This window comes from Schistocerca gregaria, chromosome 2 (assembly GCF_023897955.1).
Source record: "Schistocerca gregaria isolate iqSchGreg1 chromosome 2, iqSchGreg1.2, whole genome shotgun sequence".
Lineage (NCBI taxonomy): Eukaryota > Metazoa > Arthropoda > Insecta > Orthoptera > Acrididae > Schistocerca > Schistocerca gregaria.
Genome location: NC_064921.1, coordinates 181,210,885 through 181,231,706, shown reverse-complemented (window position 1 = coordinate 181,231,706; position 20,822 = coordinate 181,210,885). Strand labels below are relative to the sequence as shown.

General features: G+C 38.6%; 1 protein-coding gene across 2 annotated transcripts in view; it reads left to right on the top strand.

Annotated features, from left to right (window-relative positions):
- The window catches only part of LOC126336641 (uncharacterized), a 184,822-nt gene that overhangs the window by 68,783 nt on the left and 95,217 nt on the right, over nt 1-20,822 (top strand). For both annotated transcript variants that reach the window (XM_050000562.1, XM_050000564.1), the window contains exons 6-7: nt 5,098-5,573; nt 13,290-13,451. In XM_050000562.1, coding sequence (XP_049856519.1) covers nt 5,098-5,573; nt 13,290-13,451 — 638 coding nt within the window. The remainder of the gene's footprint in view (nt 1-5,097; nt 5,574-13,289; nt 13,452-20,822) is intronic.

The following is a 20,822-nucleotide window of genomic DNA, read 5'->3' as shown; positions in this document are numbered from 1 at the left end:
GAAGCTCCGCCTGGACATCAGGAATGGGATTACCTTGGCAAACTTTGTACGTGGTTTTGTCTGAAAGCTGACGCAGTCCCTCAGCCACATACTCCCGACGATCAAGTACGATGGTCGTGGAACCCTTGTCCGCCGGAAGAATGACAATGGATCGGTCAGCCTTCAGATCACGGATAGCCTGGGCTTCAGCAGTGGTGATGTTGGGAGTAGTATTAAGGTTTCTTAAGAAGGATTGAGAGGCAAGGCTGTAAGTCAGAAATTTCTGGAAGGTTTGGAGAGGGGGATTTTGAGGAAGAGGAGGTGGGTCCCGCTGTGACGGAGGATGGAACTGTTCCAGGCAGGGTTCAATTTGGATAGTGTCTTGGGGTGTTGGATCATTAGGAGTAGGATTAGGATCATTTTTCTTTGTGGTAAAGTGATATTTCCAGCAGAGAGTATGAGTGTGGGACAGTAAATCTTTGGCGAGGGCTGTTTGGTTGAATCTGGGAGTGGGGCTGAAGGTGAGGCCTTTGTATAGGACAGAGGTTTCGGATTGGGAGAGAGATTTGGAGGAAAGGTTAACTACTGAATTAGGGTGATGTGGTTCCAGATTGTGTTGATTGGAATTTTGAGGTTTTGGAGGGAGTGGAGTTGGAAGTGGGAGATTGAGTAGATACCAGTCCTTTTTTCCCCCTAAGGTAAGTCTTTCCGCTCTCGGGATTGGAATTACTCCTTACCCTCACCCTTAAAACCCACATCCTTTCGTCTTTCCCCTCTCCTTCCCTCTTTCCTACCAAAGCTACCATTGGTTGCGAATTTTGTGGGTGTGTTTGTGTGTCCTTCAACCTGCCAGTGCTTTCGTTCAGTAAGTCACATCATCTTTGGTTAAATTATGAATGATATGCTGCAGGTATTGGTCTACAAGGGCATGGATTCTCTCTGGAGGGGTGCCACATCCATCTACAGCAGGGCAATATATAAACATAAGGTGATATATTTTAGGCACCTTGTAGAAGGCAGAAGTTTTGGGAGTGGTGAGGGTAACAAGAGAGACAGGCTCAGGGGAGAGAATTATGGGTTGGATCTAGGGATTTAAAGAAGGACTGTTTAGGTTCTGGTTTCTGTATGGTGACAGTAGAGAGTTTCTGAGGGTGTAGCAGATCTAGTTGGACCTATAACGCAAAATTTGACACCTATGGGAGATGTGGGGGAGGGACACTCTTGCAGTGGTGGTGGATAGTGATAATCCAAGGTGTGAGTAGGAGGTGAAGAGATAGGATGGTTATCTGAGGTTGTTAGATTTCTGGAATGAGGTCAGTATGGTGAGTCTTGTAGGTGGATGTATCTGACAGTGGGTCGAGCCTTTGAGCCAGGTAATCCCTGTGGTTCTTAACCACAGTGGTAGAGCCTTTGTTAGCAGGTAGGATTGTAAGGTCAAGATGAATTGGCAGCTGGTGGTTTGCAGTTATTTCCATGAACATGAGGTTATTTTCCATGGTGAAGGATTGAGATTAGGAAGTTCTGTACAGTTATCAGATGATGATTCAGGGGGCAAGGGGGACTGATCATGGTAAGACATAGGAGCAAATTAAGGCATGGTTCAATATTAATTTTAGTTTGAGCCTGATTTTTATGGTTGGCGGCAAAAAAAGTGTTTCTACTGTAGGAACGAAGAGAAGGAGAAAAGTCATTAACAAGGACAGCATGGTAGAATTTGGGAGGGGTAAAACTTCAGGCCTTTGGAGAAGACTGGTATTTCTGTGTGAGTGAGGATTTTGTAGGACAGGTTCATGACTCTTTTGTGAGTCTTTTTAGATTCTGGGTTCTGCAGGATGATAGGAGAGAGTTTCTTAAAGCATGGCACATGTAGTAGGACCTACATTGGACCCCTATGGGGGCGCGTGGAGGAGGATGATTATGATAGTCAAGGTGTGAGTATTAGGTGAAGAGATTGGACAGTGTTTTGATGTGGCTTTGTGCATGCTGCTCTAGCTTCTGAAGGTCAAGGGTTTCAGTTTGGGAGATGGCATGAAATAATTCGAGTTTCAGAGCAGATGGATTTTACAGATACAGGTAGTACAAGAAGACTTTACACTACTAAGTTGATTTACTTTAAAATTTCCTTTAAATGTACCTGGTTTCCACTCAGCACTTCCTTTATGTGGTGAGCAGCATTCTGTATCTTATTTCATTGTTATTACTCCATCTTAGATTTTCCATTGCTTAATTTAGCATGCTAATTGATGTCTTGTACATGTGCAAGTATATTGGGTTACTTCAGCTGAAGTTGACAGTCATGTAACCACACCAGATAATGCTGCTTTAGGATATCTAATATACTCTCGGGTATGAGATTTAGACTACCATGTCATGTACATGAAGGAGAATCCTTAATGGTTTTAAATCAGTTGCAAATACACCACACTGGAAATACAATAGTGATAAAAGAAAATAACTAGATTTTATTTTCCATGATAAGTATGTTGTAGTTACATTTTATTGGATCCAAAACTATATGTACTGACAATAATGATTTGTCTCAGCATCTGGGTGAGAGATAAAACAAAAGTATGTAAGGAGCTAGAGGAACAAATCTCATGTATTGTACAATATTCTTCTTGTCTTTCTCAGAGAAGCTTCCCAACAGAATGTGCACAGTTCTTTACATCCATCTCTGGACTCTCAGCTTTGTGACTATGTTAACAATTTAACATGTGTTGAATCAATTGTGGTTCATTTGCTGTAAGATGATCATTCTGTGATAACTGTAGACAGCAAGAAATCCTGAATAGTTATTCTGAACTAGAAAATGATGTGTAGGAGACAGTGTATGTCAAGTATGAGAGATAGACATAATGTTTTAAGTGTAACCTTGAAAAAAGTGAACTTGTAAGCATGGAAGTTGGTGGTGGTGTTAGTCTTTTTCTATGTATTTACCTTTCAGTGTGAGACATTTTGCCCTCTGATCTATGACTTCATGGATACCTTGACTGTAGAAATCTGCATTTGGGCAGTCAAGAAAATAATTCATCTTGCTAATAACCTCACTGTCATTCTGGAAATGCCTGCCACACAATAGTTTCTTCTTCTGGGAAAAGAGGAAGATGTCACTGGCTGCGATGTAAAGAGAATTTGGGGAGTGAGGCAAAATTTGATACCCCAGAGAAGCAGCAGGTGCAACTATACTTAACTGTCTTCCGTAACCACATCAGGACATTTTGGTTGTGATGGTTTGAGTGATATAAGCATTGTGTGTTAGTGCCATCCCAAACAATACACAGCATCATGTCGCTAGATGATGATTGTTTCTTTACTGTTTCTGGTGGCTGTGAATCCACAAGTTTCTACTGCAGTTTGTTGCATTGTCTCAAAATCATAGTGATAACACATGTTGTCCATCTTTAGACAGACTAAGGGATACCAGTTGTTACTGTTTATGTATGAATTCTTCAGCTGCATTTAAATGTCTTCCTTTATTTGGTATCATTTTCAGTGCTACAATGCACCATATTCACCTCCTCTGTGAAAAACTAAGTAGGCCCCCTAATCCTGTGAATGACTGGGTAATGCCCTAGTACACACTGATAGATGACACAATCAAATTGATGTCTGGAATGATGATTTATTACTTTCTGCTTATAGTATTGACAGCATCTGCTCATCAATATCTTGTTAATCTTAAAGAAATACACCTTCTATCTGTGCTGGTTTAATTTTATTGTGTGTTACTGCTCTGTAATCATTTTAAATTCTAAAGTGTATTAGGTCTGAGACATACTGTGAAAATTCATAATTGTATGATAATCTGTGTTCATTTTCATTTTTAGTTTCAGTTGGCCTATGGTAAGCCTATTTTCTATTAATTTCTTCTAGAAAAGTATCATAATGACAAACATACTCTTTTTGGTAAATACTACTTCTTGTCATGTCAGGTATTAGTATTCCCATTGAAGAACCATTCTTTAATTTTTGAACTCCTTTCACATTCAGTTCCCCCATTATCATCTTGCAGTAGTATTTTATAAACCAGTTTATGCAACTCTTAATAGGAGTCTTCTACATCCTCACTGGTATGTGTGTGCTCTGATGGACATATTTTGAGTCCTTTATTATTCATAATACTGTTTTGTAAGATCTTTCATAAGACTGATTTGTTGTAATAATTCTTATGTGCCATTCTGAGCTCGGTACTTGGCACTCTTGGCACCTAAATCCATCAATCTCGCCCTGTTCACAAGTTATACAGTTAATTCGTAATGTTGCCACTGGTAATGATATGTCCGTTGAACTGTAAATGGCCACCTGGCTTGTGTACGTACTAACAGCTGAATGCTAATATGTTACGAATATCACAGTTCCCTCGTTGAGTGATAGATTTCTTTATTAATCCATAAAACAATTTGCTTTGTGCAAAATTAATATCTTACACTGTAATTGACAATGAATTTTCTTTTACTCTATAATTCCATTTGTTTGTTAATCTTATATAATTATTGTTTCAACATACATTATAATAAAGAACTTTATACATTACATTACTTTTTAATTCAAGCATTCTGTTACATTTTAAAAATTTTATTTTGTAAATATTTTTTTGTTGTGTTTTGAAACAGCAGATCATACCTATGACTTTTATATGTTGTAGTAATTTAATATATAATTTGATAACATTGTATAATAAACTGTGCTGAGTTTTAACTTTATTTTTTTTTTCTGGCCAGATGCAAATGACAACTGTTTCTGGTTTCATAGCTATGTTATAAACGATTTTTAACATAGTGGTAAATACGTTTTACATACATAACACTCTGAAAAATATATTCACACAGAACAGTTAAGATTTCCAGCATTTTAAAAAGTCTTAAGGCAATGAGCAGATGCCACACTCAGCTTTCTGCAGTCTAAATATCTGATGAAATCTTAATGTTTTCTTACATACTACAAACATAATTTTTTCCAACACTGTGATATAAGCAGCATATGGTCTGCAATGTAATTTAATCTCATATGTACAATAGTAAATACTGCTATATTAAATATATGTATAAAGTTGACATTCACACAATGTTATATAAACATCCCATTGGTCATTTTTAACTTTGACTTTGTGGCTTTCAGTAATGTAACCACAGCAGAAGAAAATACTCCTCTCAGTAAGTCAGATACAGAGCCACCGAAAACAGAGACTACTGGACAGGCATCTGGTGACCAAGAACCACCAGTTATTGTGAGTCAGAGTTTTGAAGTGAAGTCAAGCAAAGCGGAGCTCGATGAGTCGCTGACTGATATTGAAGAACCTGTAGCAGAAGTTAAAGAACCAGTGCTGGATGTTAAGGAACCACAAGCAAAGTCTATGCAGAGTGCTAAGTTAACACTTGGCAAAATTACTGTAGTGGAGCCAAGTCAGTGTCCAGTAGAAAATGGTGTTATTTATGACAAATGGGGTTCATTGAATGCTGCAAATCTAATAGGAGGAATAGCCACAGGCATACAGACTATGGAGAATGTAAAGTTCAATGACATATATCCAGACAATGCCAATGCAAACACTACTTCACTGGTAATGGACAACAGATGGGCAGCAACACTTGCAGGTAAAACTAAAATTCTTAGTTATGTTGCAGGACTAAGATACATGAAAGCATATGACTTTCTGCAGGTGTTAACTAATTATTTGTGAAAGTTAATTGCAGTTTTTGAACTTAATACATTGTGACTTCAAAATTAAGTCTCGACTCCAAAACAAAAAATTAGATATTACTCATCTGAATTGCTACTGATGTTAAATTCATTCTTTTTTTATTCATTTGTTGTTTAAAACACAAATAACAACTTGTAAACATAGAATAAAACAGTCATTTCAGATTCCTCTTAAAAGATAGAAACATCTGCCCCTAATCTGTATTCTGTTGACTATTGTGAAGTGCGTAGCAGAGGATACTCCCCACGGTACCATGTATTAGGGTTTCTTCCCATTCTATTCATTCATTTAGTTTGCGAAATGAGTACTTTAATGCTTCTGTCCATACTGTAATTGAAGGAGTCAGAGGAAGAAAGTGCTAACTCGCAAGAGCACGATTTTGTGTTATTGCATTTTATATGTTTAGTTGAGTTATTAAATCATAGCCAGCCAGGGTGGTCGAGCGGTTCTAGGCGCTACAGTCTGGAACCGGGCGACCGCTACAGTCACAGATTCAAATCCTGCCTTGGGCATGGATGTGTGTGATGTCCTTAGGTGAGTTAGGTTTAAATAGTTCTAAATTCTAGGGAACTGATGACCTCAGAAGTTAAGTCCCATAGTGCTCAGAGCCATTCGAACCATTTAGTAAATCATAAATCACAATGGTTTATTTGTAACTTTGTCCACAAATTATTACACTATTTTTGTAATAATTCAATTTGTGATGTGGGTAAAAAAATTGTAAATAAGTCCTAGAACATTCTTTACTTGTAGGATTTTCCCCACGATTGTGGGTGAGCAATGTCTCCAATAAAAAGTGCCTGGAAAAGTTGTTACAACAAATATATGATTTTTACAGTCTTACATCAGAGAGTTACATACCAGAGATGCTAAACACGAGACAGAAGAAAGTACTACAGTGATGTTCAGAAAGTAACAATTACCAAATCTAGTTCAAGTAAAAAAGGCCCCCTGGAAAGTTTTGTTGTGGGTAGCATTTGATGTAGGATGATAGAAATTGTGTGTATGTTTTTGTTTTTTTATTTGCTTCAGAAATCAGATCTTGACATTTTGTCCACAAAGCTTCAGCTCCTTCAAGTGCGGCCCTTTTGCTTTAAGACCTTTTTCATTCTCATCCTCAGTACTCACTGGACTGGCAAGGATAACATACAGCCTATCATAATTCTTGCAAATGCCTGATCCTGGTAGTTAAAATACAGTATTATAAAATGGACCAATATCCACCTTTATCTGTCTTCCCTGACAGGATAAATGTTTCTTCCTTTGCAGCCCTGTAGAAAGCAATCATGATTAATAGCTGCTATATTCAAATCATTATTATATACTTTAAGTGTGTTTGGCATTCAACTATAATATCTCTGGTATGAGGTATTTTTCTGCTAAGTTCACAGACAACCTGGGCTCTTACTTCTGGAATATGATTTGGACAATTTTCATGTTCCCTCCTTTGAACATTTTTTGTTGTGGGACTTGACTTGTTTTAATGTGTTGTTCAAATCCCACCTCTTATGTTGACCATGCACTCCCACAACAGTCTTTGTACACACATACTGCGTAACATTACTTACTTCATTGTATAAATATTCTTCTATGGGAGGACCATCGACTCAAGGATTCTTGTGTTTAAAGTTTCTACTATCTTGAGAACACAATGAGGTCTAGGGGATGTGAACTGGTAGGAGGTGGGAACTGTTGGGTGGAAGGTGTGGGGACAGTAGGTTGAAGACAGGATAATTTTGGGAGTGGAGAATATTTTGTAAGGATAATGCCAGTCTGTGCAGTTCAGAAAAGCTGGTTTTGGATGGGAGGGTCCTGAGTTTCTGAGTTGTGAAGCAGTCATTAAAATCAAGCATGTTGTGTTCAGCTGCAAGTTATGCCACAGAATGACTCATTTTGTTCTTGGCCACAGTTTGGCAAGCACCACTTATCCTGGTAGACAACTGGTTGGTAGTCATACAAATATTAACCCAGATAGTCCTGACTTATTTGTTTTTCAAAATTGATTTATATCTTATCTACAATAATTCACAAGGTTGAAAGGAAGAAAGTAAAAACAATTTTGAGTATTTATTTTTATTTAGTATTTCCAAAAATTGGCGTCCTTCCAGAAGGAGGTCAGGACAATAAGGGAACATGTTTTTAAAGTATATGACATTGCACAATTAACTTGTTTTGGTTTTTATACTTTCAAATAAACGTGAATAAATTTGAATTATGGGCTAAAACAGCTAATAAATACAAAAAACAAAGAAAATAACCTATACACACATTTTATGCACTAGTATGGTAAGACAAAAACCAACAAACATGAAGTGGTTCATCACATTTTACACACATAGTAGTAGTTTTTTTTTGGCAACTTCGACATTTCAGCTGCTTCTTCTTTTTTGTTATCTTATCCGTTGGTGATTCAGCAACCTAATGTTCTCTTCCATCAAATCTAGAATCTAGTTTTGCCCTCTTACTAGGACGACCTATGCTGGTAGTGACTCTTCTGTTACTTTCAAGAATTGCATTGACAATTCGTCGACGAAATGTCAGATGATCTATGGGTTCTTCGTTGTGCGTGTAAAGATCCCAGGAAATTTGCTCTGCAATGACTACAAAATGTGCAAAAATCGGGAAATACCACTTTTTCCCTCTTACAGAGCATCTATATAGGGATACATTTTGGTCAGCTCAATCTATGCCTCCCATATGAGTATTGTAGGAGTGTAATAGGTTGAGGCACGCTAATCCTTTTCTTTTGTTCCCTGGAAAATCTTGCTACAGAGCGTAGTGGTTGCACTCTGTCAAAGTTGGTGGCTACAGTAACAACATTGTTGTCATTCCAACGTACAATGGAAATCCTGGATGCTGAGTCAGAACAAACTTCATACAATCCTCTATTTTCTTTTATCATTTTATCTACACATGATAGAGTACAATTTTTAGCTGTTCCCTCTTACTGTTCCTGTTGTTTCCATGCCCCTCTCTTTTAGGTCATGTAGTAGTTCAACGCTGCTAAAGAGGTTATCAAAGTATATTTGATATGGAACATGTGGAAGTAACTGATCAATGTAAGTCATTACCGTATCCCATAGCTTTCATTTCATAATCCTTACTACACGTTCCAGCATTGAGTATTTCCTCATCTTTTGATTCTAATATGTCCAAAAGATCCATCAGAGTACTATTTTCTGTGAATAAAAAGGACAACATATTACCCTGACGTCCTCCTGAAAGGTCGATTGAAAACATTATTGAATTACAACTAACAAAAACTTTCAATCGTAATATGAACCCATAAATAATATAGGTTAATTCTTGAAGATATTATATGACAAGTTTCAGAATTGTTGATGCAATATGAAAGAAAATATACATACACATCGATACACAGTCCATTGCAACAATACGTTATTCACAAAAATAAATAATTTTGACAGCGAGTGACGCTGTCCTTCCAGAAGGACGTCAGGTTTATCTGGGTTAAGCAGAACTGATATATAACAGGGCTGCTTTCACAGGTGTCTCAGCCTCAAAGAGATGGATAAGCCTGTGACAGGACTGGAATAGGAAGAGGAGGTTTGGGGTTTGGGCACGTCTTTCACATGGGTCTTCCGTAGGGATGCAATCCCTGTAGTAAGGATATGGATTGGGAGTGGCATATGAATGGACTAGGATGTTGTGGAAGTTGGATGGGTGATAGAACACTACTTTATGAGGGGCGGGAAGGATCTTGGGTTGGATATCCCTCATTTCAGGGTATGGTGATAGATAATCAAAGCCCTGCTGAAGGATGTGGTTCAGTCGTTCCAGTCCAGAGTGATATAGGGTGATGAAGGGGGTGCTTCTTTCTAACTGCTACCTGGTGGTGGCGAGAGAATTGCAGGTGTTCTAACACCCTCCATCCAACATTTTCCACCTGCTCTGTCCTGTCACCTCTTTCCAGTTGGTATCCCCTCACCCTCATTGTGCTCCACACTCTGTCAGTGCACTCATCGACCGATCTTTTTCCCTTCTTTGCTCCTCTCCTTTATGCTCCCCCTAACCACAGTGCCAGAATATCAATAGGCGATTCTTATGATGCACTCTTACCACCGTCAATTATCCTTTTAACTCCTTTTCAAATAACAAAAGGAGGCCCCCACCACAAGAGCTCCAGAGCACAACCTTTGTCCCCTTCTTTAGCAGCTACCCAACATTTGGCAAGTCGCTCAGCGATCCGGCTGGGTACATGCGTTGTCAAACTCAAATTGGCCCAACCAAACCCTGCCATCAGACACTCCTGCTCCAGCCCTCCTCCTTCCACCATGTGCTGTTTGCAACTCACTGCCTCTGTTCTGAGCCTCCACACTTCAACTAGGAAAACCAAAGATAAGTCACAAGGGAGTTGATTACCAATACCAGTGCCAGAGGTAGTTAGGCCAGCAAAATGAGCCACTACGGCTCACATGCAATTCTTAAACCACTCTGTCACATTATGCATAAGATAATCAAGGCACTCTTGTCACATTACGACTATACAATATGAATAAGAAAAACAAGGCTGGGTTTAATGGATCTGAAGATGGCAATACATATTGCTGAAACTAGTAATCCAGTAATTGTGTTAACAGCTTGATCATGGGAAATAAATTTGTTTTCGCAAGAAGGCTACAGTACAATATTTAAATAATTGCACCTATTTTCAAATAAAAAAAATCAACATTACATAAATAAATTTCATATGACACTAGAAATAATATATTCAAATTTAAATTAAAACTAATACTGGCCATTTCCCTAGTTTATTGTCCAAGTTTACAAAATAAAGTTATTTTACGGACCTTAGAACATTACAAACAGTGGAAAGTCCAGGATGGAGAAAGGATTGTGTTCAACTCATCACGTATAGTAGCTGTTGGTTTGCAGGCAGATACAAAGAAAAAAATACTAGAAATATTTAAGCTTTTTGGCATGGTCCTTCCTAAGAAGTATAGCTCTCACACATTTACATGACAGCAAGTCATTCACACACATGGATACTGTCTCTAGGCACTAAGGTCTGACTGCAACTGCTTCTGACATGAGCCACAGTCTGCTTTGATGGGTAATGGGCGTAGACATAAAGCTCTCATACCTTCACTATGGCTCTCGGTGCTAAGGCTTGACTGTGACTGCATCTGACCTGAGAGCAATCTGCTACAAATTGCTACTCATCTCAGATGCAGCTGCAGTCAAGCTTCAGCACTTGGAAGCAGTAGCCATTTGTGTGTGAGGGTTGTAGTGTGAATGTGCAAGAGCTATACTTCTCAAGAAGGACAATGCCTGAAAGCTTAAATACTTCTAGTATTCTTTTCTTTGTGTGTCTGTGACTCAACACCTCCTCTTTGTGTGAGTTGTACCCTATATTTTCCATATTGTAGTTAAAAACATTAGAATTTTATACACACCTTTTATGTAAAATACCCTTTTGTAAATGCTTTTTATACAAAATTGTAAGGAAATGATTATATTTTTATTGAATGAAACACTTTGCATTCGCTACACTGTGGAGCCCTGGGAGACAATACCGCTTGCTCTAGTCCAACCCCCATCATCATTTCTGTTTGTGGACCCATCTCCTTGGGAATTTATCTGTTTTAATTATTCCAGTGACTTCCCGTAGTGATACAATGAGAAAGAGAATACAACATATTCTGTATTAGTAAAATAATAATGTTTTGTGGAAAACCTGAAAGAGACAGGATTAATCCTATACTAATTGAAATACTCAGAACATTCATACAGCAAAATTTAGTTATTGGTTAAAGAGATGGAAACTGTTTTCAATCCTTCACTGATTTTGAAATTGAAACAAATTACTCAGTTCATTAACACTGGATTTCATTAGTACAATAACTTAAAAGACAGATTTGCAGCACAGAGGAGGTAAGCATAATAATATCTTGAAAATAAAATTTGCCAAAGGATACAGTTACACATCCTAAGCTCAACGAAACACATTTACACAACTTGGAAGCCAGTAACAGACTAACTCTGTAGAGAGTACACCTATTCTCGCATATTGTACATGAACAAAGATGTTATTAGTGTCAAAGACTGTAGTTTATGATGCACTATTCATCTCCGATGGGTAGAGTCTTCACAAGCGGTTAGATAAAAATCAATATTTCATGTCATTATTTTTAAACAGTCTGTTATATTTTTTTCCTTACAAGCATTACTTTCATGAAGATATAAAATTATTTTTAGGTTTTCCATCTGTTGCCTCCTATTAATTCACACAGCAAAAATTGTGCTCTGCATGTAATCACATTTTATGATTTAGTTAAGTCTGTTACATGAATAAATTCTTTATTTTACAAACTTTTTATCTGAAGTTCGTTCACAGAATAAACTACCACAGAGACAGCAACTCTGTCAATTTCCTTAACTATCCCTTTATTACATATCACTTCTTGTATTTCTCATTATTAGCATCATTACAGATACCTCATTACACTTTGTCACTGCATCTTCCTCATTACACTTCAACACTTCATTGAGTCCTTAATACTTCACTACATGTTACTTCATTTCATCACTGTTAAGCACCGGAAACCCTGCTTTGTCTTTCTTACAACAATTGACCTTAAAGAACGACACTTTACAGCAACAACCAACCATATTATGGACAAAACATTACCTCTCTTTATAAAAGACAAAACATTGTTTATCACAGGCATTACTTTACTTCAAACAACATTTTTCTCCTTATTTCAGCCTGAAGGGCATATCTCAAGACAAACAACATTGTTCATTTTCCTTTAATTTCCTTTACTTTAGCCTGAAGAGCAATACTGCAACATTAGTACTGTAAAGAACTTCCTAATGTATCACTGAACTTGTTTCCAATTTTAATGGAGTGAATTATTTTAGCAGTGTTTTTAGATATTGTCTCAACAATTCATGACAGTAGTGAGCCAGAAATCATTAATTAGATGTATAACTCTAAGTATAACTGTTTTAAACAGAATGAATCACATGGTGTAGTAACATAATTTCAGTTACATTTAAAAATACAGCAGAACATTTTGTTTTTGGAATCAGAGTTATTCCTGACTCCCACACTTACTTTACCCTTGCATTAGAAATATATGAAGAGAAAAATCTGTGATGAGATGACAAGCAATAGGGGCAGATAAAAAGAGATCTATTGGTTTTGTGGGAATTATACTGGGAAGATTATTTTTAAAATGTAATTTATACCTCACATCTTTTCACCTATACACAGTTGTTGTATTGGCATCTGGAGTAGTTTCCTTATTTGAACTGCTCTTATCATGTAGCTTCCTTATATTTATTTTGTAATTTCCATATGAATACATTCCTGTGCTACAGTATATAAAGAAATGTATTTTTTACTTTCATCTGGTATTTTGTGTACTGCTTTGGACTAGACAAATTAGTTTTCATTTTGTGATTTAGTCACTGCCTAGATTGTCCACCTGCATGTTAAAAACTTCTTGATTTGCAAAAGTATTTTTAATTTTTCTTATTTCATATATTTGGAACTTATATTGATGTAGAATAAATGAGACAGATTTTATTTGAAGCAAGTAGCTTTATAACTGCCAATAATAGAGATTTGCTATTTCATTAGGTGACCTGGCAGAAGTTGTCATACACCAGGGACCAAAATCAGAGGCAATAAAAATTGGCGCTCCAGGAGGCTGGAATGATTCAGTAATACCACACTGGTATTTTATCAACAGAGCAGAACAGACACAAATGACAGATGCAGAAATCAGAGGTGGTCTTGATGGTAAGTACTTTCATATGTACCAGATTTCAACACCCACTAATGTTGTGGAATCAAGACTTCATGAAAGAGTTCATATCACTTTGAAAATCTATTTAGATTATGTTGCAGATATTATTTAGTTAATTCTATAGCATCAAAAGCCAAATATATCGTGGGAAAAATATATCTAAAAACAAAGATGATGTAACTTACGAAACGAAAGCGTTGGTATGTTGATAGACACACAAACACACACAAAATTCAAGCTTTCGCAACCCACGATTGCTTCATCAAGAAATAGGAAAGGAGAGGGAAAGACCAAACGATGTGGGTTTTAAGGAAGAGGGTAAGGAGTCATTCCAATCCCGGGAGTGGAAAAACTTACCTTATGGAGAAAAAAGGACAGGTATGCACTCTCTCTCACACACACACACACACACACACACACACACACACGCACACGCACACGCACACACACACACACACACACACACACACACATACACACATACACACATACACACACACACACTCACACACACACACACACACACACACACACACACACACACACACACACACACACACACACACACACGCACGCGCACACATATCCATCTACACATATACAGAAACAAGCAGACATATGTAAAGGCAAAGAGTTTGGGCAGAGATGTCAGTCGAGATGGAAGTACAGAGTGGCGGCAACTTGAAATTAGCAGAGGTTGTGGCCTGGTGAGTAACGGGAAGAGAGGATATATTGATGGGCAAGTTCTCATCTCCGGAGTTCTCATAGATTGGTGTATGTGAGAAGTATCCAGATAACCCGGACGGTGTAACACTGTGCCAAGATGCGCTGGCCGTGCACCAGCATGTTTAGCCGCAGCATGATCCTCATTACCAACAAACACTGTCTGCCTGTGTCCATTTATGTGAATGGACAGTTTGTTGCTGGTCATTCCCACATAGACAGCTTCACAGTGTAGGCAGGTCCCATGCACCCTCCCACCTCCATCTTCTCCAGTCCTGTAATCCGGAAAGTGTACACGATCAAAGGCAGAGCCATGTGTGAAAGCACCCACGTGATTTACCAACTGATATGCCTACACTGTGAAGCTTTCTATGTGGGAATGACCACTAATATTCCGCACATCCAGGGCCACACTGCGATGGAGCACTTCATTTCACGCCGATCACCTGCCACCCTACCTAAAACCTCTTTCCTCAATAGCTTAGCCAGCTTCATCCTGACTCACAACTTCTTTACTTTCGAAGGCCAGACATACCAACTATTAAAGGGAACAGCCATGGATACCAGGATGGCCCCCTCGTATGCCAACCTATTTATGGGCCGCTTAGAGGAAGCCTTCTTGGTTATCCAGGCCTGCCAACCCAAAGTTTGGTACAGATTTATTGAAGACATCTTCATGATCTGGACTCACAGTGAAGGAGAACTCCAGAATTTCCTCTCCAACCTCAACTCCTTTGGTTCCATCAGCTTCACTTGGTCCTACTCCAAATCCCATACCACTTTCTTTGATGTTGACCTCCATCTGTCCAATGGCCAGCTTCACACATCCATCCACATCAAAACCACCAACAAGCAACAGTACCTCCATTATGACAGTTGCCACCCATTCAATATCAAACGGTTCTTTCCCTACAGCCTAGGTCTTCGTGGCAAATGAATCTGCTGAATCCCTGGACCATTACACCAACAACCTGAAAACAGCTTTCACATCCTGCAACTACCCTCTCAACCTAGTACAGAAGTAAATAACCAGAGCCACTTCCTCATCCCCTCAAACCCAGAACCTCCCACAGAAGAATCCCAAAAGTACCCCACTTGTGACAGGATACTTTCCAGGACTGGATCAGACTCTGAATGTGGCTCTCCAGCAGGGATACAACTTCCTCAAATCCTGCCCTGAAATGAGATCCATCCTTCATTAAATCCTTCCCATTTCACCAAGAGTGTCTTTCCACCATCCACCTAACCTTCATAACCTCTTGGTTCATCCCTATGAAATCCCCAAACCACCTTCCCTACCCTCTGGCTCCTACCCTTGTAACTGCCCCCGGTGTAAAACCTCCCACCACCACGTACTCCAGTCCTGTAACCTGGAAGGTGTACACGATCAAAGGCAGAGCCACGTGTGAAAGCACCCACATGATTTACCAACTGACCTGCTTACACTTTAGAGCTTTCTATGTGGGAATGACCAGCAAAGAACTGTCCATTCGCATGAATGGACACAGGCAGACAGTGTTTGTTGGTAATGAGGATCACCCTGTGGCTAAACATACCTTGGTGCATGGCCCGCACATCTTGGCACAGTGTTACACCATCTGGGTTAACTGGATACTTCCCACTGACACCAACCTATCAGAACTCCGGAGATGGGAACTTGCCCTTCAATATATCCTCTCTTCCTGTTACCCACCAGGTAATTTCCGTTAATTTCAAGTTGCCACCACTCGTACTTCACCTGTCATTCAACATCTTTGCCTCTGTACTTCTGACTTGATTGACATCTCTGCCCAAACTCTTTGGGTTTACATACAGTGTGTTGCGAAAAGGTACAGCCAAACTTTCAGGAAACATTCCTCACACACAAATAAAGAAAAGATGTTATGTGGACATGTGTCCGGAAAAGCCTAATTTCCATATTAGAGTTCATTTTAGTTTCGTCAGTATGTACTGTACTTCCTCAATTCACCATCAGTTGCCCCAATTGAAGGCAGGCAATGTTGACTTCGGTGCTTGTGTTGACATGCGACTCATTGCTCTACAGTACCAGCGTCAAGCACATCAGTACACAGCATCAGCAGGTTAGTGTTCATCACGAACGAGGTCTTGCAGTCAGTGCGATGTCTACAAATGCGGAGTTGGCAGATGCCCATTTGATGTAGGGATTAGCACGGCACAATAGCCGTGGCGCTGTTCATTTGTATTGCGACAGATTTCCAGAATGAAGGTGTCCTGACAGAAAGACATTCAAAGCAATTGATCAGCATCTTAGGGAGCATGGAACATTCCAGCCTATGACTCGCGACTGGAGAAGACCTAGAACAACGAGGACACCTGCAATGGACGAGGCAATTCTTTGTGCAGTTGATGATAACCCTAATGTTAGCGTCAGAGAAGTTGCTGCTGTACAAGGTAACGTTGACCATGTCACTGTATGGAGAGTGCTAGGGGAGAACCAGTTGTTTCCGTACCATGTACAGCATGTGCAGGCACTATCAGCAGCCTATTGGCCTCCATGGGTACACTTTTGTGAATGGTTCATCCAACAATGTGTCAGTCCTCGTTTCAGTGAAAATGTTCTCTTTATGGATGAGGCTTCATTCTAACATGATCAAATTGTAAATTTTCACAATCAACATGTGTGGGCTGACGAGAATCTGCATGCAATTGTGCAATCACATCATCAACAGATTGGGTGACCGATGGATTGGTAGAGGCAGACCAATTCCATGGCCTCCACATTCTCCTGACCTCAACCCTCTTGACTTTCATTTATGGGGGCATTTGAAAGCTCTTGTCTACCCAACCACAGTACCAAATGTAGAGACTCTTTGTGCTCATATTGTGGATGGCTGTGATACAATACGCCATTCTCCAGGGCTTCATCAGCACATCAGGGATTCCATGCGACGGAGGGTGGATGCATGTATCCTCGCTAACAGAGGACATTTTGAACATTTCCTGTAACAAAGAGTTTGAAGTCATGCTGGTATGTTCTGTTGCTGTGTGCTTCCATTCCATGATTAATGTAATTTGAAGAGAAGTAATAAAATGAGCTCTAACATGGAAAGAAAGCGTTTCTGGACACATGTCCACATAACATATTTTCTTTCTTTGTGTGTGAGGAATGTTTCCTGAAAATTTGGCTGTACCTTTTTGTAACACTGTGTATGTCTGCTTGTGTCTGTATATGTACGGATGGATATGTGTGTGTGTGCGAGTGTCTATCTGTCCTTTTTTCCCCCTAAGGTAAGTCTTTCCGCTCCTGGGATTGGAATGACTCCTCTCCCTTAAAATCCACATCCTTTCATCTTTCCCTCTCCTTCCCTCTTTCCTGATGAAGCAACCGTGGGTTTCAAAAGCTCAAATTTTGTGTGTGTGTTTGTGTTTGTTAGTGTCTCTATCAACATACCAACACTTTCGTTTGCTAAGTTACATCATCTTTGTTTTTAGATATATATTTCCCACTTGGAATGTTTCTCAACAAAGATGATGTGACTTACCAAATGAAAGTGCTGGCATGCTGATAGACACACAAACAAACACAAACATACATACAAAATTCAAGCTTTCGCAACCAACGGTTGCTTCATCAGCAAAGAGGGAAGGAGAGGGAAAGACGAAAGGATGTGGGTTGTAAGGGAGAGGGTAAGGAGTCATTCCAATCCCAGGAGCGGAAAGACTTACCTTAGGGGGAAAAAAGGACAGGTATACACTCACACACACACACATATCCATCCGCACATACACAGACACAAGCAGACATTTGTAAAGGCATAGAGTTTGGGCCAACATGCGAGTGTATACCTGTCCTTTTTTTCCCCTAAGGTAAGTCTTTCCGCTCCCAGGATTGAAATGACTCCTTACCCTCTCCCGTAAAACCCACATCCTTTTGTCTTTCCCTCTCCTTCCCTCTTTCCTGAAGAAGCAACCGTTGGTTGCAAAAGCTTGAATTTTGTGTGTATGTTTGTGTGTCTCTCGACCTATTGTTTGGTAAGTCACATCATCTTTGTTTTTAGATATATTTTTCCCATGTGGAATGTTCCCCTCTATAATGGATTTAGATACATTTTAGACAGTACAGTGTTAAAAGAACAGTAGCATTATCCTAACATAATGTAAGTATGTGCACAAGAAATTTTCATTTTATCATTCAGGGGGGTCATTGTGTATGTTGTATTAAAGATTTCAAAAGACATAAGAGCATTTGTAAGAGAGTTTGATCTCTGGTACTGACAAGAATTACCCATGCTAGAAAGACACCTTAAAACAAAGGATAGAGTGAGGTTTGTTAGAAGGGTAGGTGAAAAATTGTAAAAGTGCAGATCGAAGACAAAATTGAGCTTTTTTCAGATCTGTTTCAGATGCATGGAGTAAATACTAAATTGTTTAAGGTTGATTCTGGCAGACAAACAAGTTTATTATTATTTTAATAATGCCATAACTATTTTTGCATTGGTAGAAAACACTATACTCTGCAGTGATCAATGCCATCTCTTTTGAATTATTGTTTGAAATTTTAGTAGGTATCTCATTTTATTTCTGCTTCTGGTAATTTCCTCAATCATTTCCAACCTGACTTCAAATATATGACCTCTTTCACTGACAATTTCTTGTAATCAATTTCATATACACTAATAATTGTTTTACTTTTGACATACAGTCATATAAACAAACCTGGAATACTATCATGGGGAATTATCATTCAGTTATATATTGCCATAATATCCATCCCCATGAATGATGACAACTTACAAACTGAGTTAAATACAACCCAACAAATAGCATCAAAGAGTGGGTACACTCCTGCCTTGGTGAGTACCATAATGCATAAAAAACAGAAACAGCAGGTTTCCTCTCTTCTTTACCATGTCCTCAATCCACCACCACAAGACATCAATAAAGATAATATTATGAAACGGATAGACTGCTACTTGCCATATAGTGGAGATGCTGAGTTGCAGACAGGCATAACAAAAAGTCTGCTAAACAAGTAAGTTTTCAGCTAAAAGGCATTCGTCTGAATTAGGCAACACACATGCACACACACATTCATATATATGCAACTCACACAAACATGAGCATGTGCCATGTATTTTATTTATATTCAATAGTTTTACATTGCATTCTCACTGAAAGTATTCTTCTTACTGTACTCATAAAACAAACATTAACAATTGTCATCTTTGGAACCCAACTAAAATACTCTATACATATACTAGTTCAATATCTTTGATCCTATAAAACTTTATAGCTACAAATATTTGTTATTGTACCTGATGGTGGCATAACAAATGAAAATCAGTTTGTGATATAAAATACTAAACATCATAGAGCATTTCACCAATGTATTTTGTGTTTTCATTAATAATATATAAGATATTCCATTAAAAGTTGACAGTATGCTTAATCAATGCAATTTTAAACTTCCTTAACTTGTCCATCTATGAAAAAATACCATGCATTAAAATACTCCCTACCACCACCCCTCCCATCTCATCTCCACACACACACACACACACACACACACACACACACACACACACAAAGTAATCACAAGTAGTGTCTATGTGACAGATATTATGAGTCGAAGTGTGGCAATGTGTACACAGAGTATTCTAATATTAGTTAAACTGTGTACAGAATTTAGTATCCTCTTTCACCTACTGTACCGCAAGCAATTAATAACAGAAGATTTAAGTAACCATATGATGAAGACTGCTGTATGTGGTATGTTTAGTTTTCTCAATATAGTGTGTACTGTTTGAATGTTTTGTTAAGTGTTGTATGCTTCTGTTACACTATTACTTTTGTTATAGGACATGAATTTTCATTATATCTGTAGGATTCAAATCATCCTAATCTATATCTACATCTACATCTACATCTACATCTACATCTACATGGATACTCTCCAAATCACATTCAAGTGCCTGGCAGAGGGTTCATTGAACCACCATCACAATTCTCTATTATTCCAATCTCGTATAGCACGCGGAAAGAATGAACACCTATATCTTTCCATACAAGCTCTGATTTTCTTTATTTTATCATGGTGATCATTCCTCCCTATGTACATTGGTGTCAACAAAATATTTTCGCATTCAGAGGAGAAAGTTGGTGATTGGAGTTTTGTGAGAAGATTCTGTCGCAACGAAAAATGCCTTTCTTTTAATGATTTCCAGCCCAAACCCTGTGTCATTTGTGTGACACTCTCTCGCATATTTCATGATAATACGAAACGTGCTGCCTTTCTTTGAACATTTTCGATGCACTCCAACAGCCCTATTTGGTAATGATCCCACAATGCACAGCAGTATTCTAAAAGAGGATGGACAAGCATAGTGTAGGCAGTCTCCTTAGTAGGTCTGTTACATTTTCTAAGTGTCCTGCCAATAAAACAGAGTCTTTGGTTAGCGTTCCCCACAACATTTTCAGTGTGTTCCTTCTATTTTAAGTTGTTTGTAATTGTAATACCTAGGTATTTAGTTTAATTTATGGCTTTTAGATTAGTCTGATTTATCATGTAACCAAAGTTTATTGATATCCTTTTAGCACTCATGTGGATGACCTCACACTTTTTATTATTTAGGGTCAACTGCCACTTTTTGCACCATTCAGATATCTTTTCTAAATTGTTT